Here is a 27,929-nt window from a genome sequence, read left to right on the forward strand (position 1 = left end):
AATTGAAGAAGTTGTTGAATGAAATTTGATAAATTTGTATTAATGGACTTTATTTCACAACTTTAGAACAAAATAAATTGAAAATTGATGAAAAAGTGAAGAAATAGAAGCTAGAATCATCGTCAACCTGTTGAAGTTTCACAATCATCATAAACATTTAATCTTCAAAACTTTTAAACTTTTAAAGTTAATTTCAATCAAGAAAAATAAGTTGAAAATTCAAAAATTCATGATAAAGTTCAATTTTATTGCAATTTAATGACTTTAAAATCTAAAAACAATAAATAGTGAACAAATTCAATCAATATTTGAAACTTAAAAAATCAAAAAATTCATAACAATTTTGAAAAAATTTAAAGGAATTCTTAAAAATGACATTTCAAAAAATAATTAAATCAATATCAAACCCATAAAACAGCCTAGAATTCAACTAGGAACATTCAAATAACTATCAAAGAATTCAAATTAATATCGAATTGGATTAAAAAAAGGTTAAGATTATCCTCAGTGTTAAAATTCAAAAACTAAAATGCCGTCGCATTTAAAAATCAAAAAAGGATAAAAAGTGAATAAAAATTTTAAAAATTGATAAAAAGACAAAAAAAAAGAGAATAAATAAAAATCAATTAACCAAATCCACCCATGAAACTAGCATCAATGGAAGTGAATTATTATCTCGAAAATCCCGTAATGGATATTGAAACGGAACCAGCAAATTATGCATACAGGTACATCATAATGAAATTATAAATTAATCAACAAAACGATAAAAATCGACCCCCTTTTATGTGTCAATGGACGAGTCAAAAGGATACATGCAATTAATTTTTTTATTACTCCTATTCCTATATCCCCCGCACAAAAACATGTGTGTAAATAAATACGGAATTGAGGAAATGATCGTGGACTGTGTGAAACTTCTTGTGACTTGATGATGAGGCAATAACACATGATTACACAGTGAATATTCTTTCGACGTGAATTTTTAATAAAAAAGTATGTGTTACGCATGAGGAATTTTCGGAGGAAATTTAAATTTACGTCTACTTCTTGACTTCTTTTTTCACTTGCGGGATTCTTCTTGTGGACTGTCAATGACAATAATTTGTTTTCTGTTTTTTATTTCATAGAAGAAGAAATTAAAAATTGAGTGTTTTTTTGGAATTAAAGACACAAGAAAAAGTAGTCGTAAAAAAAGACAAGGAAACGGGAAACCCGCATTGACCATGCAACCGTGAACGAAGGATTACTTCCATAAATGCTGGAATAAATAAACTTCGTTTTGTTAAATTAAGTGTGCTCGGTTTTTGTGTGTGATATTTAGAAGGTGAATTTTAATGCTCATATTGAGTTAATTGGCTTCTAAATGGTTTTTTGGAGATAATTTTGTAATTTTTACAGTAATTTTGAATGTTAATTTGAAGATATATGAGAATAAGGCATGAAAACTTTCAAAAATTTAAGAAATTTCAAAAACACACTAAAATCCTCATCGATCTTTCCAAAAATTCAAGTAAACAGCCTTAATCATCAAAATCACACACAATCCACCTCACAAATCCCCAAACTCGTTACCTCATCAACTTCTAATCGTGAAAATACTCAACATTTTGGAGAAATACTCAAAAACCAGATTCTCGAAAGGAAGTGATAATGTGGAAGCACGTAACGTAATGGGAAATTCAGAATAGAATTACTAATGCACACGAGGTGTGTAACTTAATTAGTTTTCAAATTACGGATGCATTTATTGAAGTTCGGAAACATATGGGTGATTTAGTGTAGAAACAAATGCGTTGATAGATTATTTGAAGTGCGATTGACAATTGTTGTGACTCATTGGATGACAATTTTGAATGATTATTGACAGAGGATCATATGAATTTAATAATTGGTGTTACGAAAGATTTATAATTAAATTGTATTTTGTTGACAAATTATTTGGAAGGAACATATTAGTCATTTGAGTGATATCCGAGCTCGTAGTCGAGTCGAATTTTAAATTAAATAGAGTCAACTTTTCTATACAAAATTCAAGTCGATAGATCGAGCTTTGAAGTTATTAATTTTCGTATCCAACAGACATTCTCTTAAATGTCCCACGCCATGTTCTTTTTGGAGCCCCAAGTCACCTTCTCCTTTGTTGAAGAGAAAGCTGAATCCTATCCTGTTTGTAGTGCTGTTACTCTATGATCAAGATTCAAATAAATTTAAAGACATTGATTGGTTTTTGATCTAAGTTTAGTTTTTGATCCTTACCTTGATTCAAACTTAGTTTTGGCATTCTAAACAAAATTAAAATCAGCAGCAAACTTAAATTTTTGTAGTAGTAGTTTTCTTTATTTACCATTAGGGTTTTCAATACCGGTATCGAAATACCGGTATACCGAAATTATTTGAAAACCGAAATACCGGTATTAAAGATTTTTGAATACCGGTATTCTCGGTATGGAAAAATGTAGGAAAAATTTTAATATTTTGAGTAAATTTCAGGTAACTTTTCAAAATGTTTCTATTAAATGAAATGTTGAGTATTTGGAGTCCATAAAAAATCGTCAAAAAAAATTATTTACACTCATTTATTGTCAAATTAATTAATTAAACTTAACATATGAATTTTATATTGAACCATTATTTGGAAAATTGTTTTAACTGATTTTAGTTTTCATTATTAAAAAATGATGCGCAATATTATTTTTGAGCGTTATTTCTGATACGTTAAAACTAGTCATCGAGTGCACATTAACTTGCTATTAGTTAGTTATAACGAATTTTTGTCTGCTTAGGGTTGGTTAATTTTTTTGCAATTATAAACCCATTCATATGAACATGTGAAAAATAGTTCCAATAATATCGAAAAATGTGTCCCTTCATATGGAAAATTTTAAAATTTTTCTAAAAAGGAAACAATTTTTTAAGGTTTTTTACATACTTAAAATGATATTTTAAAACGGTTTGAAGATTTATTAAAGATTTTAATTAACAGAAAAATGTCAGAAAACACAAAATTTCACCAATTTCTTGCCCTGAGACAGCAATTTTGTCCGAATTTCGAATACCGGTATGATACCGGTATACCGGTATTGAGATTTTTCAATACCGAAATACCGGTATTGAAAATTTGGTTCGGTATTGAAAACCCTATTTACCATAAAGGTATTTTGATTTACAAATGAGATTGATACAGTTGAATTTTTTGGTACACAGTATTTTAAGACACATTGATATGTAGGATCAAGTTAACAATTTTTCAAATCTAGGTTTCAAATAAATTTAGGCTCTCGTTTCGGCGGCTATCTAGTATATTACGTGATACTTTTCAGGTTCGTTCTATCCAATTCCAATCATTAGGTAATCTAGTAGCTCTCGTCCCTTTGTCTCTCGCTACACTTCAAGTTTATGACCCGTTCCTTAATCCAACGTTGCCCAGAATTTCAAATTAGGCTTGATCTCGTACATTGTGGCAATATTTATAAATTTATGATAATATTCAAAGCCAAAAATATTTACTAAAATGATCTTCACATTAAAAATAAACAAGCACACTTCCAAAAAATAAATAAATCATCATAAGCTATAATTATAAGATTATGCATGAAAAAAGACGCAAAAAGCGACAAAAAAATGTGTTTACAGTTCACCTTCATAACTTTTAAATTTCAAATATGTCCTCTAAAATTAATGCTTCAATCTTTTTTTAAAAAGTAAATATTCATAAACATTTTTGTACAGTTTTTAAAATTGCTGTGCTATATTTTGAGGTTTTAGATCTTGATTGCTTAATTTTTTTGAATAATCCTTGTTTCCTGTACAAAATTGTAGTGTTAATTGCATCAAATGGTTTAAATACTCGAGTGATGGAAATAAAGAAGACTTAGCCATGGTGCTATGGAGGTGGCTTCCATTTGGTGTTAATAAAAGAGCTTTAACGGACTCTTTGTCTATTGTGTCACTGGCAAAAGTTTATATTTGGGTAAAAACATTTTGAATCACTCATTTTAGTCAAAGTCTTTAGACTGTTTTAGCCAAACAGACATTTTTATTCACAAAAGTTCAATTTATCCTAAATCATTCTGTAAGTCAAGACTAAAAGTTTCAATAATAACTTATACCATATTATAATCCTCATTATTGCATTGATGATCAGTTTTAGTGAAATATGGACCAGAATTTGGGTATAAAATACTAAATTTGGCATGTTCAAGTGTCGTTTAACTTTCAAGTCTTGAGAAGCACTTCGATAAGTCCTTAAAACAAGATTAAATCAGTGTTGTCCAAACTATGAACCTCGACACACTAATGTGTTTCGACAACACTGGATCAAATGCTCAAACTTGACTCAAATTTCAAATTAATGCTAGTTTCATAAGTTTGACTACGGAAAACCCCATTCAGAAAAATCAAGAGACTTCAATCAAAGAACAAGCACGAACACAAAATTCAAATTTCCATAAAATAAATTAATTACCCAGATAAATTTATTACTGAATATCTCGCAATTCACAACCTGGAAATGCTTCTCAAAAAAAAAATCACATAATTTTCCATCCACATGATATCAACACACATATGTGCACTTAAAAATTTGCAATCAAATACACGAACTTAATATTGACTTGTAAATTTTTTTATTAAAAGTATGAATATTGCATGCAGAAGCTCAGTAAATATTTAAAATTTAAATCATTTCAAGTTCATTTTAACACGATAACACTTGATTATTTTTTAAGAATTCATTAAGACACTGCAAGTCGGTGAGTCTTTTATGAATCATTCATTAATTATTATGAATTAAGAATATTTAAATGAACTTTATTGAGGTGGAAGTCTTCTTTGTTCTTTGATAAATTAGAGGGAATTGATGTAGGGGGTGGGGTGGGACTGTTGGAATGGTGATGTGTAGTTCTTTGTGAGGTATTAAGCATTTAGTCCTTAACACGCAAAAATCATGCTTTCAAGAGATTACTCTACTTAAATACACTAGTTAACCATACACTACTCAGCATACTCGTGAGCGTATTCTCAGTTTGAAGGTATGTCCTCTTGAGATCGAGATCCCATCCTCTTGAGGGCATGTTCTATGCCTGCTAGGTAGTGTGACATATCATAATTCAAATACGAGCATTTTAGGACTATTTATCGCAGTGTTGTCCAAATTTTATTGTGTCAAGGCACTCCGAGTGGACAAAAATGCGTTATAACTAGTTCATGGCAAGTTAATGACCAGTTGATAACTAGATTTAATGTATTTTTGTCTACTAGGGCATCTTGTTGATCAAACCACGATCAGATCGAACACAATATGCGACGGCACACTGGTTTATCGCGCAGCACAGAGTTTGAACAACACTGATTCATCTTAATAGTAAAATAAGCCAAATAGACCTATAAAGCCCTCAAAAATCTACAATCACATACCATCACACACCCTCAATTTCCCTCAAAAAATGAAAACAAAATTAAATCCAGACATCAAAACAATTGCAGATGTCGCAAGTTCAAGTTCACAATCATAATCAATTGTAAAACAATCAGCCGGGGAATTGTTTCACATTCATTTCTCCAACTTCTTCTTTTTCACAATTGAAACAGTAACAATAAATATGAAAATATGAGTGCCCCACACTTCCCCTCTTACTACTTGTGTATAAATGTGCACAATTCTGTGACGTCCGATTGACGAAAAATATAATAAAAAGGCAAATCTCAAGTGAGCGCCTAGACAATGGCACTTCTCTTCAATTGTGTGCTGCCTACATAATGAAATTATTAAACGGCAATTGACATGCCATGTGACTGACTTTAAAAGTATGCAAGCTTTTTTTTGTGACGATGAAAAAAAAGTAAACAATCCTGAAAAAAATAGACAGTAATAACAATAATACGAATAATAAAAACAAATAATAATTTTAATTTTCATTTCTTTTTCGTCGCGCTCGATACTTTGAGCCGTGTGCGCTCAAAAATATATATATATAAAGAAGGGAGAGAGAGAAAAAGCTATTGTATTTTAATTTCTATACTGTTTTTTGCCTTGTTGTTTGATATAATCTACCTGTCTATTTGTCATAACGGCTACTTTATAGTAAACATTTCATTGTTATTATGCTTCATCTCACTTACTTTACTTTACTTTACTTTTTTTGATTCTCTTTCCTTCTTTCTCTCTCCTTTTTTATATGAAAAAAAAAAATTGTGTTTGTATCTCTCTTATGAATTATTATTATTGTTATTATCATTTACTATTCTCTTGTTATTAATACTATTATTGAGTCTATTAGACACCTTGTTAAGTGAGATTGAAGTTGAATGAATTGGATTAAGAGCAGATTGGGTGACTGGATATGATAATTAGTTATCGAAATGCGAATTCAATTTAAAAGAGTCTCCATGGTCTGGTAATGGATTTCGTATCTATTACCTAATTGCTCTGTTCAGTTCATCAAAACAATATAAAATGATAAAGTTAGGGCTGCAAAATTTAGGATTTGTTGGAATATATTAATTAATCACAAGATTCAAAAGTTAATTTTAAGCAAGTTAATAACAAGGATAACTTCATATAGACTAACTTAGAGTTTCTTAAACGGCTTTGAATTTTAAATTAGATTTTGATGATTATGGTTATTGAACGCTCATGAGCTCATAATCCATCACTATCAAATCATAAAGCATTGGCTTTAAGCATCAAAAGTTGAAACTTCAATCCAAATACAGATTTAGTTGAAAGCGGAGCTTGAAGTCAATTCGAATTCGTATAGAAAAGTCGACTTAACTCCTTTTATATTCGAATGCCGTTCTGGTTGAAAGCTAGACCACAGAAATCAATTTGAAACTCGACTAGTCTGGATTTAGATGACTTAAGTTGCTCTTAAAGCTAGGAACACTGTTGAAAGATTGAGACTCGTTTCACTCGAACTTGCTGTTCATTTGGTCAATCAAATTACGAATTTTCAACTACGAAAAGGGATTGTCCATTTAATTCCAAAATAAAACAACTTCATAATATACCTGCAAGGCATACATCGGAGAAAAAATGAATATTTCGTTTCTCGTCGGCAATAAAGGTTCTCATTGCTGGGATTGAGACTTCGAGTCTCTTTTAAGGGCTGAATTTTACCGGATCTGGCTTCAAGCTAAAGCAACACAGGTCTTAAGCTAAATATAATCCGGTATATCAGCTATAAAGTACAACTTTATTTCAAAATTGCGTTCCATCCACCATCTAACCCAACCATTTACTTCAAACTCAACCACACATTCCTTTTTATCACGATTGATTTGTTTTGTACTTTTTTTTATTATTTCTGTTCCATTTCGATCTTCTTGTATCTCTTTTTCATTCATTAATAATTTTTTTATTGTTTCTTTATTGTTCAATCGCTCTGTTTGTGCTATTACACCGGTCACTTACACCGGCCGATTACAATAGATTGAAATGACTCTTTTTCTCACATTGTACGGTAATCGTGTAATTTTTTTAAATGCTTATAATTGTGTTGTATCTTTTTTTTCGGGAGGTTCAATGTGTGGATGAAAAAAAAATGTTGAAAAGTGTTGGAAAATGAGTAAATTTTGAAATTGTGTTGAGGTGAAGAAGAAGAAGTTGACATGAGCTTTGAGTGTTGGAGGTCAAGAATTTTTTAATTGACTAATTAGTGAGAATGAAAGGATAATTAAGAAAATGAAGCTTGACCAGATGGACTGAAGTAATTTTAGTTAAAATATGTTGAAGGTTTCAACTTTTTATGAATTTTTCACATATTTTGTGATTTGATAAGGTCCACAAATTGACTCTCCTTAGTCTAATTCCATCACATTCTAACCTACATAGGATCTACCTACCTCATCTCCTTTGTATGGTACGCAATTTAGGGGTTTTTGGGATTTTTGTCTCGAAAAACCTTAGAAAAATGAAAAATTTCTTTCAAAACGGGAGGAGGGATGGTTAGGGTGTCGACTCCCTTACCTCCCAAGTTAAATACGCCCTACCTATTGCATCTACCAAACAAACTTCACAACTTCATGTCAATTTGAAAAATTCTTATTTTTATACTTAATTAATCATTTTCAAGTCTCGATTTCTTCCACTACCTCAAATGGAACTACCAGAAGTTTATTTTTATACGCGACACACCAAATATAAAAATCTCGTCTCATTAAACATTTTTACAATTCACAAAAATAATCATAATCATCCTTATAAAATGTCCACGACTAGAAGTGCTTTATGAAGTTGTCTCCTAAGTATAGAAACTTAATTAACATCTGTGACTTGCATTTATGATTCATAATATGGAATGCAATATTAATTTGAATTTTTTAATGTGTGCAATGTATTTGTGGAAGAGATTAATGCACTTTTTATTGGAATTCATTTTGAATAAGCTCGAACTTCTTCTTTTTCTTCTCATTTTGATTTATGAGCAATAAATACGTGATGACATTTTTAAAGCGAAACTAAAAATATGTGAGCGTTCATGATTCATATGGAATCAAATAATAATTTATGATGATATTTGTTTGTAATAATTGTTGATTGGATGTACGATAGATTGAATAATGACACTTAATAGCTAGCATTTAATTATGAGAAAATGAACTTGATGGCATCATGTTGTGTGTCTTGTAAATGATGAGATGAGATGAGGAATTAATGCTGAATTCTCGACATAGTTGAACACGTGCTTCAAGTTACTGCGATCGTAGCTAATTTGAATTTGTAATTTTTTTTTGTCGCTGTCATCAATTCATCATAAGGAAATTATCGGATGAGAAGTTTGTCATTCTTTACATTCCATAAAATTAGAATTAATGTGATGTTAGTGATGTCACTGACGATATCGGAATATTTTTAAGATTTTTTCATGAAACTTTGAATTTTAAGTCAAGCATATCAACCGCCATGATCCTTATTAATTGCTGTTACCTCCTGGACACATCCTTGGCACACTCTGAATAATCATACCAAACAGTAACTAATCATTTATTCCTTATTATCTTTCCAGTACACCACAGTCATATTATCGAAGTTATGATGAATACATACCAATTGGTGGATCACCCATCCACTCATCACAATCACCACAACAGCAATCCCAACAGACACCGTCATCAGTCAACAATACAATCATCCAATCACCTCACTCACCTTCATTATTAACGACAAGTTCACCATCCATAAATCAATATGGTTATTCAACGGTGATACCATCAGGAGCAATAATATCATCACATCAAGATGTTGTGTTAAGTGGTAGTGATAATCAGCAATGGAATTGTGGTAATGTGGGTGGATTGAATGGATCATCAAATATGAGTCCATATCAGACAGAATTTTGTGCTTCAAATTATAGCATTATGCAACGTCAACAATATGGTGCCAAAATTGGACCCGGTGCCAACATGAAAAGTATAAAAGAAGCTCGCATTCGTCGACCCATGAATGGTAAATTAAATATAAGTTTTTTTATTTGCTTGAAGATTTAATTGCTAATTTATATATTTTTGTATATTCCATATTAGCATTCATGGTGTGGGCTAAAGTGGAACGTAAAAAATTGGCTGATGAAAATCCCGATCTTCATAATGCTGATCTCAGTAAAATGTTAGGTGAGTGATGAGTATTTTTTTGGAATTTTTAGAATTTTGGTTAGTGTTAGAATCTCAAAATATATCATTTTATTGATTTGGGAAGAAGATGTTCGAATGATTGGCAATTGAAACTGCTCTTGGCGTTTCTTGCTAGTTCTGTAAGAGATAGGTCATATCGAAGTAATTTAAATGCGAGTAATAACAAACAGGGTTCCCAAAAAGCATAAGTCGAGTAATCGATCCAAAATTCACAAGAACACTCCGACCTGAATTAGAGAATAAGTCGATAAGAAACTCAAAAATTGATAATTATAAAATAAATCTTTTACTTTTCTGGCCAAACACATCAAGTAGGGTTCATGAAATCCCATGTGTTGATGTAGCCTGAAGTTGGTTCTATCGTTGACTTCCATTAGTCAAATCCCGATTCCAGTTTATGATTTTAAGCGGTGTCGTCCAAACTGAATACCGCTACGTACTAGTAATCCGTCAAATTATTTTGAAATTGCCGTGAAAAGTATGAAGTGTGCGGTTACCCTCAAGGTGTGCCATGGCACAAAAAAGCTTGGACATTAGTTGAAATGATGAAGTCCTCATTTTTATCAACATCATTTTCAAGTGTAATATTTCAGAAACCTTAAACTTAACACAAAAAAGAGCCCAATTAGCTAACATTTAGCAAATGACATCCAATTTATTTTTAAAAAATTCTGCACGACTGTCAACATTGAAGCCTAAAAAAGTTTCAAAATCAGAATAAATATGAAATTCATCACATTTTAGTCTTCATTAAATAAAACAATTTTCGTAACACAAACTCACGACTGCATTACAATTCCATGCCATCAACATCCATCTTTCATCTTTTAAACTAATTAAAATATGATGCCACACAATGGACAGACACCATCTTTCATCTTCCATCATCCACGCTGAGTCATCTATATTTATGCAATTCTACATCATCCATTCTCAATCTAATATTCATGCTCCATATATTAAATTGAACAAGATCTTGTACATGCGATACATTTTTTTACTTCACTTAACATTCATTGCTCAATAGTGCATCAAAATAAAAGTGAGCCCTTTCGACATCATTCCATGCTACAGAATCGAGAGTTGAGAAGCATGTCCAAATGGATGGAGAATGTAACAAATCATTTTGTAATACTAAATACGGTAGCTAATCCGTGAAGTTGAGGAAAAAAAATTGTTAAATCCAATTAAAAATAGATTTATCTCTTTCTGAAGCCGAATCGCTACGGTCGAGAAACGCACACACTTTTTTTTTGTTCCTACAGTGCTTCATTTTAATCTTCATTTCTCGTTTCACATATTTCTGTGTGCTGTGTTGGTCGGCTTTTGGTCGTGATTTTTTTTTTCATATTTATTCTCTTTCCGCTGTATATACAACTTTTTTTTCTGTTGCTCTCCGCGCTGTTCACGGTTGAAAATGTAATGGCCCCACCTATTGATTTTTTATATTTATTTTTTTTTCTTCATTTCCACATACACCTTTTAGCTATTGGCTCCATTTTTGGGATTTATGTAGACTGGTTGTATTCGGATGGACGAGTAGCATCGACCAAAAGCTTGTTTCTGTGTTGAACATGTTAAAGCAAAAGACTGATAAAATATTGCTCAAGATTTTTCTTTTTTAAAATTTCAAAGTCAGGCGATCACTTTTAGTGCCTTCTTAAGCAGGGTACGGAGATATACGGAGAAAGAATGTACAGAATGAAGAAGAATTGCCGATAAGTTTTATGATCTTGTTTGCTGAAACAAGCCAGGGAAAGGAGCTACTTAAAATAAATCATGATGATAATAAAATGGAAGCGAAATTATCGTAGCATCGTGTGTGCATTTTATTGAATGAAAAAATAAATTTGCAATGAGATATTTGGCATAATTCTACAATATATGCTGCATGCTTTATTCATTTGTGGTGCTTTTTTTCGATATTAAGTGGAGAGAAATGCAGAAAAAAAGAAAGAAATATTTACTTTGAAAAGTTTTTATATTTATTATTATTAGTGATATTTACTGCTTATGTTTGGACAAAAGCGGGACTTTTTATTATCTATGAAATTATCTTCTCTAATCTATGTGGTTTCTTTCTCCTGTCTGAGGATAAGACGATAGGAATAGTTATGATTATTGATAGATTTTATCCCATTTTATCGAGATTACCAGATTTAAAGATCGCCAGATCTTTCTGTTTTTAAAACTATCGTTGAATCCAAATTGAATCAATCTGGCTCATTTATTGTAAGCTTAATTTGAAGAACTTAGATTTTGATATCCCAAAGCAGGAATTCTAGACTAATTATTTTTGCAATTTCTTCATCGTTTCTGAATTTTTTGTAAAACTTCCAATCGGTACACATTAAACCACGACGACGAGGCAGCAACACTTGAATAAGCGCGGATCGGGATCGATACTTAACACACATACCAGAAATTTATTCATTTTTGTACAAATTTAATTAGGAATGCATTTAAAATTGGTTTTTCATGATGTAGGATCATGTATTTTCATGGGCAACCTCATTTAGTATAATTAAGGTGAACAAGTTTTCGAGAGCATACTTATTGCAGTATTTAATTGATATATAGCAGAGCTCGAATTTGACTAGAATTTTGTATGAAAAAGTCCACTCAAGTCTACTCAACTCCATATAAAATTTGTTTCAACTTTATTCTTATGTATACCGTGATACTTTTAGGTCTATTCTATCAATATTTCATTCCTAAGGTACTCTTAAAGCTCCCGTTCCTATTATCCAACTACATTACATATTATTGACCCGTTCCTTAATCTACGTAATGCTGGCCAGAGCTCAAAGGTTGTCTTGATCTCGTATAAATGTTTATTAAGTCTGATCAACCATTTTTCAAATCTATACCGGATTTTCCAGAACTATTTTTCAAACACCTTCCACCCAACAACCAGTCATAACCAGCCACATCAACTTTATTTAAAGTTTTGTTATTTATAATTATTGCCGTAATAAGGAAAGTCTTATCTACCACGCACTTTTAATGTAGTGTAATAAATATTTTCTATTATTCGTGATAACTTGAAATGTTGCCAAGTATTAAAATTACTGCTGTACACTTAGCTACTGTAATTGTAAATTTATTTAAAGTTGAATAATTTTATCGCATTTGACATTAAAGTTTTTCATAGTTGAGTCAGCTTTTCATTTGAATTATGCATCCAAGAACATAAAATTTATGAAAATGAGTTCACATTTTTACAGCCACCATAAAAAAAATCCAAATAAATTTTCCTTCAATTCCTCCCAAAAAAAAAAAATCCAATTAATTCTCGTCATTTCTGCCTCTCAGTCTTAATTTATTTCACATCACATAAGAAAGTCTTTTATGATGATTAATGAGAGAGCCATCAAAATGATTTAAAACTTTCCGCTATTTAAATCATCGAAAAAAATAATGAAATTACGGCAGAAGATATATGCATTAAATGCTTCTGTACATGCGAGTGAACGAGAGCCAATAGAGAAAGGAAAGGAAACATAAAAGGTCAAAAACTGTTCTTTGAATCTCTTTCTTTATTCCCCCCTTGTACAATTTTTTTTCGCTCATGTCTCTTTTCTCCTTTTTCGACAATAAATAACAGAAGTGCCATACATAAAACAGTCAGAAGTAGTAGCAAAAGAGAGAAAAAAAGCCAAGACACCTCTGTACTTCAATTCATGGTCTATTTGACATCTTCGAGGCTCTTTATACAGCTTGAGAAACATCACAAAAAAAATGTAGAAATAAAAAAAATTTAAATAAATGTTACGGCACTTTTTGTAATGAATGCATTAAGTCGATTAAGTCTATGCCGAAAATAAAATGAAAGATTCGCTTTGTGGACTAGCCCCTGGGATGACTAGTGTTGTGATTTGTAAGGATTGTGCTTTATTTCTTTACAATTTCCTAGAAGGCTGTGGTAATACTTACCTAAATGAGCATGTTCCTAAGTGAAGTCAAACATGAGTATGCTCCATGTCAACATACTCATGAGTATGCTCCATGTCTATTCGAGTTTAGGCTACTAGAGTACTCTGTATCCTGCAAACTATTCATAAATCTTAGATATCAAGCAAGTAAAAAATCAGATAAGTTCTAAAAGATCAAAATAATTTATTTAATTATGCAAAAATGACCTTAAACGTTTATACATAAAAAAAATTAAAATAATCTACATTTGAAAAACGATTTACTAGCATGTGAGTTTCTATCAGACTCTCTCAAGTATACACAATTTTTTGAAAGAGTATGAAAATATTTTTAACCGGATGTGATGACGATCCCTTCCTTCAATCAACTGAGCGAAACGTTTAGTAAATTTTAATGAGAAACACAGAGTATAAGAGGAACATAAAACTACATGAAAATTTAATTTTGTTTATTTTTTTATATAAAAATAAAGTTAAATTTAGTTTTAAATTAAATTAAAATAGGAATGAATTGGATTTTAATTTAAAATCAATTTTGTCAATTTTGGGCTTTGAAATTTGCAAGTTAACAATATAAATTACTAATAAATTATTGATGGTCTTCAAATTGATTCTTTTCGAACAATTAAAGACTATTTGTGGATTCTAGACTAGTTTCGAGTAAGAACCGTAGGTCTGCATTTCTTGCGCAAGCCTAGAGCTTTCTAATGTACCTTACAGGTCGTCCTAGGGTACAGGCCTCAATTTTTTGTCAACAGGTGTGTAATTTGGGATGAATTGTAATTTTAACTAAAATCCAGCATTGAAACAAGAAAAAAGGAACTGAAAAATCACATTTTGATACTTGGATGATCATTTTTGATTGGTTTATTCGATTGCCAATGCCTTGATTTGAAATTATGGCTTAGTGAGCTAACAGACACACTTGTATGAGATTGCATATGAGTATATTCAATCAATATGTTTGAGGATGATCAATCTTGTGAATAAACAAATTCCTTTCAAAAATGCCTAAAACATCCAACTAAAGTTTTTAATTACTTCCAAAAATTTAATTCAATTAAAAACTTCAAAATCCACCTTAATTTAATCTGATCTCCAAAATTTACTACCCATAAACCTACCATTTTGACTTGACCGAAAAAAAAACGCGAAATCATTAAAGTAATTTCATCATGGCAAACATGACTACATAACTGTCTATAATTTAAAGCATTCAATGAAACTAAATTAAAAAACCCTCTAAGCTTGCCATTTTGTTGAGACAGAAACAACAGAATTAAAAGCCATAATCTGTTCCGAGAATAATTAACAAGAAAGCAAATTAAGAGCGGAAAAGGCAACGAAATAAAATTTTTAAAGTAATTTTTTTGCCATTGACTTGTTATGAAATGCGGGATACACGCATTAATGCTAATTCGAATCTTACGTGTGTTGCGGGTCGATTTTGAGAAAAAATTTAAAATTTTCATTTTGAGAAAATTAAGAGGCAGTTTCAACATACACGTATGTGCGTATAAAGGTAGCAATGTTGCATGAACAGTCTTTTTAAATAAGATTGATTATGTGACCGAACAATGTCGTGATTTAAAGATTTTTTATTCCATAGTCTCTCATAGTTAGTAGCATTTAATATTCAAGTCATAGATTAAAATATTCCGGAAAGAGCCGCGTGTGCCTTAACATAAACAACATGAAAACTGTGTTTTTTTTTCTCTGTTTTCTTTACTTATGGTGATTTTTAGTGGACTTTGTGGGAAAATGTGAAGAGTTTGATGGTCGTAGTTTGTCGGTATGGGATTAACGGGGCTAAGCTTATGGCTGAGTATTGTATGATATTTGATTATTATGGAAAAACTTTGAATTTGAGTCAGGTTTCTTGGGTAGTCTAATGTGCCCTGCCTGGATACTACATCATAGCCTGATTGGAACACTAACACAAGTCCTCTCATTTGCATGTCAAGTGCTCTTATCTCCAGTGTAGTACAATGCTCACTTATAGCTTCTTCTTTATATGTCCTAACAGGTAAATAGGGTGCTCTCAAGAGCAGAACAAGCTCAAAGCAACGCAAATGAACATGCTCATCCAGTATATTTCATGTAAGCAAGCTCTCGAGAGCATGCTCTTTGCCTATTAGGGTACAATCCTCATTGCACAGCTCTTATCATCGTATTGAACCAACACACAAGTTTCCAACAAAATCCCTCTAAACTTCAAATCAGTTATGCGCACAAGCCATTGACTTTACCACAATCAACTTCCCAACTTTCCTCCTTTGTAGATGTTTGTCAATGAAGCTAAGTAGATAGTTTGAAAGCTATACTCAATGCATATTAATATGCGTAAATATCAACGAAAGACGGAGAAAAGTTCATGTCGAAAATAACATTATCTGAAGAATAAAGAGGAATAACATGTCGACAATTGAGGTTGAATCAAACTTTTTGGTAATTAGAGGGTCAAAGACACTTACGTGATTATGTTAGAGGAAGTACGATAGATTAGTTGATGAATTATTGATAAACCGTTTAATAGATTGTCAGTTCTTAAGCATAGAACTGAATTGTCAATGTCCAAAAAAGAACAACTTGCAATTCACTAACCGGAAGACTTAAAAGTCATAAAAATATTCTTGACTTTGGCAATAACATTTCAATTTTATGTCCCTTCATAAAAATTATCAGCGACACTTGTCTTACACAGAAACATCCAAAAATACTGTCTTTCATCAAATATTCAAATTGTATCTTGTCATAAATTGCGAACAAATGTGTCAATTTTTAAGAAATATGACTTGAACGAATGATGAATAAAAATAATTTTTGATGAATTTTTAATAGCTTTTGTCATGTGCTGTTGATGATAAGTATGATGAATAGTTAAGTATGGATATTTATTCTTCTAGGAAGAGATTTGTCATTGACATGTAATGTAAATTGATTAAGACAGGGTTAGTCATGCAGAGGATCATTTGAGGATTGCTTGCCTAGCAACCTTCAATGTCTCTGTATCTGTCTTTAACTGCTTGAATCTCAGAAAGCAGTCGTCCCAAGAATGATTAAAAATCCAGTATCAAGCTAGCATGACTCTAGTCTGGGACAAGATTTGATGAACTTCTGCTTAAAGCTAGATTTCCGCCGACCGTATTCAAATTTTTCGTCATTTCTACACATTTGACTATCAGCCTTAGCATACTAGCATACAAGAATGCTCATTAGTACCGTAAGATACTTGAGCATATGCTTGAATGTTAGGACAGATTTTGATGTAAACCTCTTAATCCTTTACTCGCTTATCCTAATGGGCAAAGAGTAAAGCTTTCATGGTACATAGAGAGCAGTATCTTTGACTGTTAAGGTTAAAAATTGTAGATTGCAAGAAATAAGCCCTGAATAAATCTCAAGCACAAAACTCAAATTCAAACTCATTGAGTCAGCTTCAACTTTTTATTAATCTAACGTAAGCTTAAACTCTGCAAAGCTCTGCTCAATCCCAAAACTAAACTTAGCCTATTTATGCCAACTAATCAGTCATTTTTTCCATAAAAGACAAGCCTTAAAAATGTTTTAAAGTCTACATTTCAGTCTAAAAACTACTCTAAGTCAGCAACAAAATAGCTCAGATTGCTTAAAATTCATCAAAATTAAATTAAATCAAATTACAGCACTTAAAAGTAACATAAACTCTTTCATAATTCTCCTCATTTTTATTTACTTTATTATTATTTCTACAGAAGCATTTTAAATCCATTCACATAAATTGTCGAGTAGAGTTCAAAATTGTCTCATAATTTATTCTTTTGCGATAATTCACAAATGTCGAAAAAGAAATGAGTTAAAGAGTTTCATTACAACAATGTCTATGGCATATGAACAAGAAGTAAGGCAAACACAATGACTATGACTGTGTATGTGTGTATTTAAAAGTTTAATACATATTCCTCTCTATAATTAATATTCCTTATAAAACCGAAAACAATAGAATGTAGAATTTAAATTAATCTTTATGAAAATGTGCCGTTATATTTTCCCACTGTACAAACTGACAACGATTTTAATGCATACATAGAAAATATATAGTAACAAGTTGAAATAATCTACACAAGACTCGAAAATAACACAAAGTTGTGAGACAAAAAAACATTGATTTTTTTAGTGAGTTAGCCATGTGACATTAATGAAATATTCGGAAGCATAGACTACAATGAATATACAAATGTGTTGCAAAATTGCATTTTTGCTTATCTTTTCTCAATCGTTGCACGTATTTTAAATGGCACATTACTATACATACTTTTTTTTGATGTGCATGTTTTTGCATATTGTGTTATTTTTGATGATCTTAATGGAAATTTTAACAATTTTCAATTTTTTTCAAATTTCTCTTAACTTTTTTGCATCTTTTTAAAGATCAAATTTGACTACCTCCTCAAAAATGCGCTTAATGTCCTCAATTCCTAACTTGCACTTTTACAATTTTCAATTTTTTCAAATTTTTCCTAGCTTTTTTACGTCATTTTAAAACTCAAATTTAAATATCCCTTTCAAAATGCGCTCTATTCTCAATTCCTTACTCACAATCCCAACTACAATAAGTCTTATTTCAATAATTGAGTGCAGAGTGCTCGAACAACGGGCGACAAAACGAAGAGAAATATGAGAAATATTAATAATAATGTATGCCTGATGCATATCGTCAACTGACCATAAACATAACACGCGACTTAGTTTTATTTTTATCAAATTACGCTTTTAGTGTTTGTGCTTTACTTAATGATGACTTTTTTGAATGGGAGAATGTTAAAGCATTTTTATTGTTGTAATGTTTATGCTTTGTTGTGAATTTAGAAGGGCTAATAGTGTGTTAGATGGGTGATAATTGGGTGTTGAAAAGGTATTAAAAATTTAGAATGAAATTAGTATTTTTGTAAAATTTTGAATAGAAAATTGAGAATTTTTGTCAATTTTAAAAGATTTGTGCAAACTTATTGAAGTATTCCTGAGTGACAAATGCAGAAGGCTCAGCTATCGAGCTTTAATGCTCCGATAAGACTCTTTTAATAACACCAAATGGATTCTGACCCCTGTGGTCCCAATATGACTTCAAAATAGAGGCGGCTTTCATTGCGTATTAACAAACCACCAAAGGTACTGTTTTTGGATAATCCGTAATGGCTGTCAAGCTGGCCGATAAAGCTTAAGAGTATCAAAATCTACAAACATTTACTGATTCTTTGACAGTAAACTGTTACTGAGTTACTGACCAGAGTAAAATGCATTTAAGCGAGGAAATGACAAGGAAATCACACTTTGTGCTGTGAAACGGTCATTCTCTTATTCATAAGCTGCATACTTCCTCAATCAAAATCTTTATTATTTCATAAATTACAAATAAAATTAATTTTACAAAATTAAAAATAAAAATCAGAAATTCATAAATATGAAAATGAAGCAAAATAACAAGAAAATTGACTTTTAAAAATGACCACAATTAAAATTTTAAGCCATTAAAATAAATTTGCACTTAACGAACGTTGCAAAAGTAAATCAAATTAATTCATTAAAATTGTGGACAAAGACATCATTGGTGTTTACCAAATAATTACAGATGCAGTTCATGAATTTTTGAGTGGTGAATTTTTAAACTGATTTTAAAACAAGATTTAAGCGATATTTTAACAGTTAGGTGTCTGTCGAATAGCACAAGTCGGTAAGTGAATCCAAAATCAGAGATACTCCGGGCTGGTGCCTGATTTGAACTGAATTTGAGAGCAAGTTAGAGTCACGTCTGTCTGGTGCCAGATCTAAATCGAATCTGATAACAATTTAGAGTTACCCTGGCTTTGTGTCGGAATTAAACCGAATTCAGCATCAAGTTAGAGTCACCCCGGTCTAAATTCGGAATTTTGATCGATTAGCCAATTTGTGATATTCGGGTATCCTGCATGAAACTTACTATTTTAATTCTACAAAACTAGATCTTAACCAACTTCCATATGAACACACAGAAACCGGCAAAAAGCAACTTAATCTACTAAATCTAGTAGTTCCACCTTCTCCGTCCTCTCCACCACAAAATGCAATTAAAGTAAAAGCATAAAACAGAAATTGAAAAATAAAAATCTAAATTGCTCATGGCGATGAAGAGATCTGTTTATAAAATTACCCTAATCCAGTTAGTTTTTGTTGATTTCGGTTCAGATTTCACATTTTTTTCCCATATTAAAAATTATTATTACTTTTACATTTTTCTTTTTAACTCGATGGTTGTAAGAAATTTAATGCTCAAGAGGGAATACATCAGCATAATTACAATTAATTTATGAAATTATTTCATGTAAGTCAGGTGAATGAGTGAGATGGGGGGCAGAAAATAGTTTCAAGTTAATGAAATGTTTGTTGAGTATGTAAAAATGTTGCAAAAAAAATGTTTGCGTGTATTACCCTTAAAAATATGGCACGAAGTATTTCTTGGCAAGTTGGGAAATTTTTAAAAAAGAATTTAGAGCGCATTTTTGAAAAATTTGCTATTTTATGTCAATTTTAAAGATTTATTATATTTTGATCAATTTTAAAGTCACTCAAGGGATCATTCTCAAATAAATTAGTTTATATGCAATACATTTAGGTCGCTGGGGTGTCGATAGGTACCCTGGTTGACGACAAGACATGATGATACCTTGACGGCTCAAGAAGGCTGTTTTCGGCCCACTTTTACTGCAAAATAATGAAATTTACTGCATCTGGCTCTTAAGGGACAACCCATGGTCCGTAATAAAAGGTATGGACGTCATTTGCAGGAGAACATTTTACTAAACTTGCTATTAAAACTGTAGATCCTAACAGACAATGAGCATACTCACCTAAATGAGCTAGTTTTTGAGTAAATTTAATCAAGATCATTGAACATGCTCAATTTAGTAAGCGTACTTATGAACATGCTCCTTGTCTGTTCAATAGACAAAGTGTCCAAAGCTTCATCATTTCTACCTCAACTCCCCTAAAAAAGAAGCTTCTTTTAAAAATATGTATATGAAATAATTTACCCGACTAGAAAAAAAAATATCAAAAAAACACACACAACAACCCGGATTGTTGAAAACAATGAGCAGTTCCCATGAAAAATTCCCACAGTCCAGATTTTTTATTTCTGCTTTAAATTCGTATGTATGTATTTATTTTTAGAGTTGCTTCTCTCTTTTTAAAATTATAAAAATTATTATTGCACCAGAAAACGCTAGACTAGAGAAACTATAAATATTACATGCCTGTTGCTCTACAAAAAATCTTATTAATATCCACATCAGTCAGTGGGGAGTTCTTCTTTTTATTTAAACTCTATTTTTTTTTTTCGTTGAAATTATCACTTATGTACATAAAAATGAAGAAAATATACGCACGCAGTTAATGTCAAGAGTGAAACGAGGGCACAATGGATAAATTTATTAGGCTTATGCTAATTCATTGCTGTTGTTGCTGTCGTTTAATCTATTTCTACTTTTTTGGCAATAGTTTTTATTATATTTGTCACTCTCGTGTTTGGTTAGGTGACTGTTTTTGGGGGAGTCATAAATGAAAGTGTATGTCTGACATGTAGATATGATTAATTAGGAAAATTAGTTGGATATGCCGAATTATTTGAATAATCCTGTTAATGGTTTTGTTTCTACATTGTAGATATTAAATTTTTGTAAAGTTTTTGTACTACAAATGAGTTCAAGAGTGGAGCTAAAGGTCAAGATCCTCTCTTTCAGTCAACTTGCATCGACCATATTTTTCAATTTGCATACAAAAAATGCAAACCTGCTGCCTTAAACAAACTTTAAGGTACAACCGAAAACTGATGGGATGCGCATATGGTTCTTGGCCCAACCCTACAAAAATCCCTAAACCATCGGAATCAAAACTTTCCAACATTGGAGTATTTAGGTCTAAATATTCCGAGAATTGGATGACTGAGTTACAATTTCCACGTTTCTCATAATGTAAAAATAACCAGGAGACAAATAGATCCAATTGACAGCTTTCTCGAGTTAGGAGCTTGTTTCGTTTAAGCGTTCTCGAGACCGCGACCAAGATATCTCAATATATGTCTCCAAATTCTTCAAATCTTGGTCAAAACCAACATGTCTCACATCGTAAAATGCTCTTGATGTTTCCATCTTGATCCCAGACTCGTTCTTGATCCAAGTCTCGGTCTTGGTCCCAGTCCTGATTCCGGTCCTGGAATTAATTTTGCACATTCATAGTTAGTAATTCATTTCATATTGATTATTGATGATGTAGTATCAGGTATTGAAACAAAAATACAACTTTCATAACAAGCCTAGGCTTCAAATAAATTTAGGCTCTTGTTTCCATCTTCAATTGACTTAACGTTATGCTTATAGATCCGTTTTATCCAAATTTGTGTCACTCGGGCTATCATCCTAATTAACAAACCAAAATGGATACTTTAAAAGCAGACAAACAATAAAAACTCCTTGTACAGTTTGGCTATAACTTAAAAAGCTTTAAAGCCTGAAATAATTTTTGTTAAAAAGTTTTACGACCCCATTTAAGCCAGTCTTCATACTCGTTAAAATAAATTTATTTCTCAATTTAACTAATTTCTCACCGAATGAAGGCTTATGTTCATGAACGATAACTGTAACATTAATAAATTCTACTGCTAATAAAACTCTCTCTTCCATCTAAATCCTCAACCTATTCATGTTCATTCACAAAAAATAAGAAAAACTCAAAGTGATTAATTTATTCCACGAAATTCTCGTTCATTCATCAATTTTTTGAACATATTAAGAGGAACATTATCGATCACAGTCTGTTTTCTTCTTCGTCTTCTTTAATTCCTGTATTTCTTGTATAAAAAAGTTAATCATATCAAAATGCGAGAAGAGAGAATCATATTTTTTAAGGTGTGACACAAAATTATAATATTTCTTATTCTCAATGTACAATTACCGCTCATGTCTGTCTCATAAGTATAAATATTATAATTTCTTGTAGTAATTTTTGATGATTTCCTGTCACAAAAAATACGAGTAAATTTTTTTTTTTAATAATATTTATCAGCCCACAAGCTTGATGTGCTCATCAAGAAACGATTCAATGACGATCGTACTTGTTGTTGTGTGACTGATCGTTCATTAGATGATAAATTACTTGTATCATATCAAGAATGAATCTTCTTTGTGGGTAATGTAGGAATATTCTTTATGATGATAAATTTGAATGTTTAGCGTGGCTGGTTTTTGATGGAATTGAAGTTGTTGGTATCATGTTGCAGTTGCGGGGTTTAAGAACTTGTTTCGTCAGCTCTGGATAAAGTATTGACAATTGATGTAAGAATTTGAGTCTAACTATTCCTTTACTTACTTACTTCCCATAGATATCACCTGAAGCTAGCTCTATCCTCAACTTATTCCCAATATCATTCACTCAAGCGGAACAAATGCGGTTTACTGCATTTTTCGACATAAAACTGACGTAAATTAATTTAACTACTTAGCGATACCCTACGGAGCCCGTTGTGCAGTTCCACTTACAGCTATTGCCATCAAGCAATCCCCAACTTCATCCGATCAAAAATTCCCAACTCAACTTCTACCATCTCAACTCTTCAACTCTTCCTAAGGTCACAAAGGGTAAACAAGCTTCTATTTCATCTTCATCATCATCAGATTACAAGCCACAGATATCAACAATTTTTTTTGTTGTTGATTATTATTTCTTGTGTTGCCAAATTTGACTATATTTACACGTACACAAATCATTGTTATTTTCATTTTCGTTTTCTTTGTCTTGTTACTGAGTTCTATGTGTTGTTTTTGATATAACGACCTTGGCGAAAACGACACATGATTGAGGAGATTTAGATTAGAATTAGAAGATAATTTTTTAAGGTTGAAGGTTCTTTTTTTGGGAAAATGATTTGAAGTCTTGTTAAAGGTTTTAAGTGAATAAATTGTGATTTTTAGATTTTTTGTGACTTAAAAGACATCTTATGGAACTGAAACTGTCTAAAGACTCTTGAAACTTACGCAAATGTGTAAAAATTGGGAAACTTGATCATCTAATCCAGTTTATCCAAACCTTTTTGGATCACTGCACACATTAGTGGTAGGTCACGATCAAAACTTCACACGACATGCGGTTTGTAGCGGCATACTATTGTACCGCAGCGCACAGTTTAGACTACACTGGTCTGGCAATAATATCCAGTAGCACTCTCCTCGGAAGGCTTGAAAAAAGCAGAAAATGAAGACTCAAACCGACATGAACCCAGTCTGAGATCAGATTTGACCTCTTCTTCTACTAAGCTATCCTAAGTAGCTAAATATACTAGAAATTCATAGAAATCATATTAATTTAACTTCAAAATTCTACCAAAAATTCCCTTTCACAAAACTCGTCTCAACTTCCTCCAAAACATCCAAAATTTGGCAATGCAGCACTATAGATCTCAATCATTCCTTCCAGGAAATCACAACGGGTATGACATAATTTTATTTTACGTTTGTCATATCTATACTACGTGCATAGAAATTTTTGTGTTTGTAATTTTTTTTCGAGAAAGATGAAAGAATATGTGACACAGTCGGGCATTCAAGTCTTTCCATTTGAGATGCTTTACTTTTTCGTTATGATTTGATTTTATTTATGGTATTGCTGTTGGATGTTGATAGTAATTTGTTTGTTGAGTTGAATTTTGATGGGATTTTATGAAGACTAGCGGGAGATTGAGGTAGAAATTGTTGGATTTGAGTAGAACTTGATGTGGATTTGGGTATGTATAGGCACAGCTTCGTACAAAATTTGAATCTAGTTGCTGTACTAGATTAGAGTTTATTTGTGGCTTTTGGTAGATTACGTGCTTTCCAATGTTACATTCTCACTTGCTCAACATCCCAGGTCAACTCATCCACAACCTCTGCCACTTTTTATACCTTCATATCCAACTCCTCTAACATCTCACCGTTTCAACTTATCTAAACACATCAATAATCTTAATCAGCTTGTCACATATAAATAGCCTTCTCGAGAATCTCTCTCTTATGCCTTCTTATTATGCAAGTTTTGCAATGACACACGAGACTAAATCTTTTGTTAAAAATCTACCGTACACGAGTGAGTCAGTAAGGAACAACAACAACAACAACAACAAAAAACTCGTACCTTTTATTTTCCATTATTCAAAGGTCTTCTCGCTCTCTTGCCTTATTTTAAATTGGATCAAAGAGCATAATTTAATGCGATTTTGTGCGACAACATACGGTAATAGGATAGGAAGGGACGAGAAGTAAAGAGAAGAATAACAAAAAAAAAGACGTGAAACGATAAAATATTGGAAAATTGAATTTAACAAACGACACGCTTTTTGCTGCGATGCCCATATTTCTTCATTATTTCATTACATTTGCTCTTTTTTTTGCTCATTTTTAAAAGGTTCTGTTTGTGTATAAAAATAAGCGATTGCTTCGTTGCTTCTTCCTCATTTTGATGATTATTTAAAATTTTGTGAAATTTGTGATCAATTTGGGATGGTTTGAGACAATATTGTGGATTATTGGATCTTCTTTTCGAGATAATAAATTGTGGATTTTGAGCAAAAGACCCCAAAAATGCGCTTCATGCATCTCCTAAAAGTGCGTTCCTAACTTGCAACTTTTTTGCTGTTTCACTGTTTTTAACTTAAAAAAGTACTTATTTTTTTCATCATTTATTACAAACGATCTCAGTATGTATTGCAATTCGAACACGTGGCACGCCCGAACATTTTCTTCTTACTCAAGCCTCTCTCTTTCCTTATATACGAGATTCTAAATAGCTAACAAATAATGTGCTAATGAATATTGATGATTTATTTCTCCATTTTTCATCCAATTTACAGGCAAAAAGTGGCGATCATTAACACCACAAGATCGTCGTCCATTTGTAGAGGAAGCGGAACGTCTTCGAGTTATTCATATGACTGAACATCCAAACTATAAATATCGACCGAGAAGACGAAAGCATACGAAACCAAGAACGGGACCGCAGAGTGGCAACGGTAACGGAAATAATACATCAAATGCAAATAATAATTCAAACAGCAATGCATCCAGTGGCGTACAGTTATCGTCAAATAATACACCATCGTCAACGCCGTCAACTCACAATCAGTCATCGTCATCAGAGATTCAATATGATCGCGGAATGAGTCCATATAATTATAATGGTATGTATTATAATGATGGAAGTACAATTACGTCACCGATTCCATCGTCACCGTCACCATCACCTCCGAATTCTCATAATAAGAAAATGAATAGTGGCTTTAAAATGGAAAATGTTCCAACACCTGAAATGAGTCCGATGGAAATGAATGAAAGTATCCACTCATCGTCATCAAAAATTGATTATGAGCAGGCACTACCAGCAACAACAACAGCTTCATATAATAGCTCAAATAAAAGTCGCTATAGTTATGACAATGGTGGTGGTGGATATGAAAGTCATTATGGATCATCCAATGATCGGCAAATTTATGAGGAACAAATGTCTAATCATCATCAGCATCTCCAGCATCAACAACAACAACATTTAATTGATAAATCTAAATCCCAACATGGATATAGTATGCCAATAGCATCAGCACCTTCAACAACAATCGCTGCTATGGGTAATGGAATGTATGTAATGTGCAGTAATCGTGGTGTACTCGATCAAGGACATGTTGTGACTGGAACATACTTTCCACCATTGCCAACATCACAAGATCATCAAAATTTGGGATCAAATAATATACTTACATCATCTAGTCACCATCATCAGCATCATCATCCTCAACACTATTCACAAACTACGTCAAATCAAATTATTAGTGGAAGTAGTAATAAAATAAATGACAGTAACAATAATAAGCATGGAAGTGAGAACAACAATAATAATAATAATAATAACAATAGTAATAGTAATAAATCAAATAAATTGAATGAAATGAACATCAAAAATGAAAGTAAAAGCTTTAAAGCTTACAAAGACAACAAAGTCGGTGGCCAAAAGAGCAACAATATTGACGATATTGACGACAAATTAATCAAAAATGATACAAACAATAATAATCATCCGGACAATAAGAATAATAGTAGTGGCAATAAGATGTCTGATATGTCTCGATTGGTCCTGTCATCACCAACGTCAGCTGCTGCCGCATTGTCTCCATATCATCATCAATCGTATTTATCACAATATAAGAATCACATCAATTATTCTGATCAACAGACAGCAGCATTACAGCAACAACAACAGCAACAAATGCAAGATGAAATTGCTGAGGCAAATAAATACAATAATTTTGCGGCTGCTGCTGCCGCCGAATATGATCCTTATCAAAATAATCCAATCTATTATCATCCGACGACACATTTTGCACATCCAACAGGATCAGCAATTGCATCACCAACAACATTTTATGTCACTAATCCTGAGTATTATCATCAATCGTATTCAATGGGTACAACAGGTGTTACAAATACAATTAGTACTGGTGCCACAACAGCAACACTTGTTCAACCGATGGTGACAAAAATTGATGCTGTTATTGGTGCTACATTACATCATCCAGGGCAGAACTTGATGGCTGCTGATCCATACTCGACACCGGAGCAGTTGAAGGATGATGATTTTAGTAATATTTTAGCAGGTGTGAGGAAGACTTGTTATAGTAACTGAGGTGGAGGATCAGGTCAAGGGGTCTAGTATAAGCGGGGTTCATAATGGGATCATGCTTAATAATATGCATAATTTCAATATTCAAGACTATAAATCCTTAATGATCCCACTTTATTATCTGATTGTTCCTTAAGAATGACCAGACCGTGGCCAAATTCTTAACCTCATTACTATAATCCAACTCATAATCCCACAAAACATGCTATAGCAACAAATCCAATTTGCAAATTTTTAAAAAGACACTGTAAAAAAAATAATCAGAAGGAATGAATCAATGATCATGAAATTTCATGATGTGTGGTAGCAATTGGTAATGTTTATTTCTTGTTGTTCCGACTTCTCTCCTTATTATATTCCATTCCTTCATGTAAATAAATTTTCAATATGAAAATGTACTTAGTTGGAATAATTTTCATATCGCATGTCGTTATTATCGCTTCTTTATTATATTTTTTATACCCTTCTTTTATGAATATATGTAGATAAAAATTCTATAAAGTACTTTTCGAGCACGTAAATATTGTTTCACGTGTGCGATTATTTATGCATAGAATTAAATATGAAAGAAATGCTAGTTGGGGAGCTCAGTTGGGGAGTTTTGTAGGTTAGAATGTTTTGAGCGCAGTTTAAGAAGGTTTGGAGCTG

The 27,929-nt window shown here is 31.9% G+C and overlaps 1 protein-coding gene across 1 annotated transcript; it reads left to right on the top strand.

Moving 5' to 3' along the window:
- Positions 1-503: 503 nt before the first annotated feature.
- Sox15 (Sox box protein 15) lies at positions 504-27,902 on the top strand. Its single transcript, XM_070645651.1, has 4 exons — positions 504-728; positions 9,009-9,448; positions 9,526-9,612; positions 25,462-27,902. The coding sequence occupies exons 1-4, from the start codon at positions 643-645 to the stop codon at positions 27,282-27,284; spliced, it is 2,436 nt and encodes an 811-aa protein (XP_070501752.1). The 5' UTR covers positions 504-642; the 3' UTR covers positions 27,285-27,902.
- The last annotated feature ends 27 nt before the right edge of the window (positions 27,903-27,929 follow it).

This window comes from Chironomus tepperi, unplaced genomic scaffold (assembly GCF_022539635.2).
Source record: "Chironomus tepperi strain 1889 unplaced genomic scaffold, CSIRO-AGI_Ctep_v1 contig_33, whole genome shotgun sequence".
NCBI lineage: Eukaryota > Metazoa > Arthropoda > Insecta > Diptera > Chironomidae > Chironomus > Chironomus tepperi.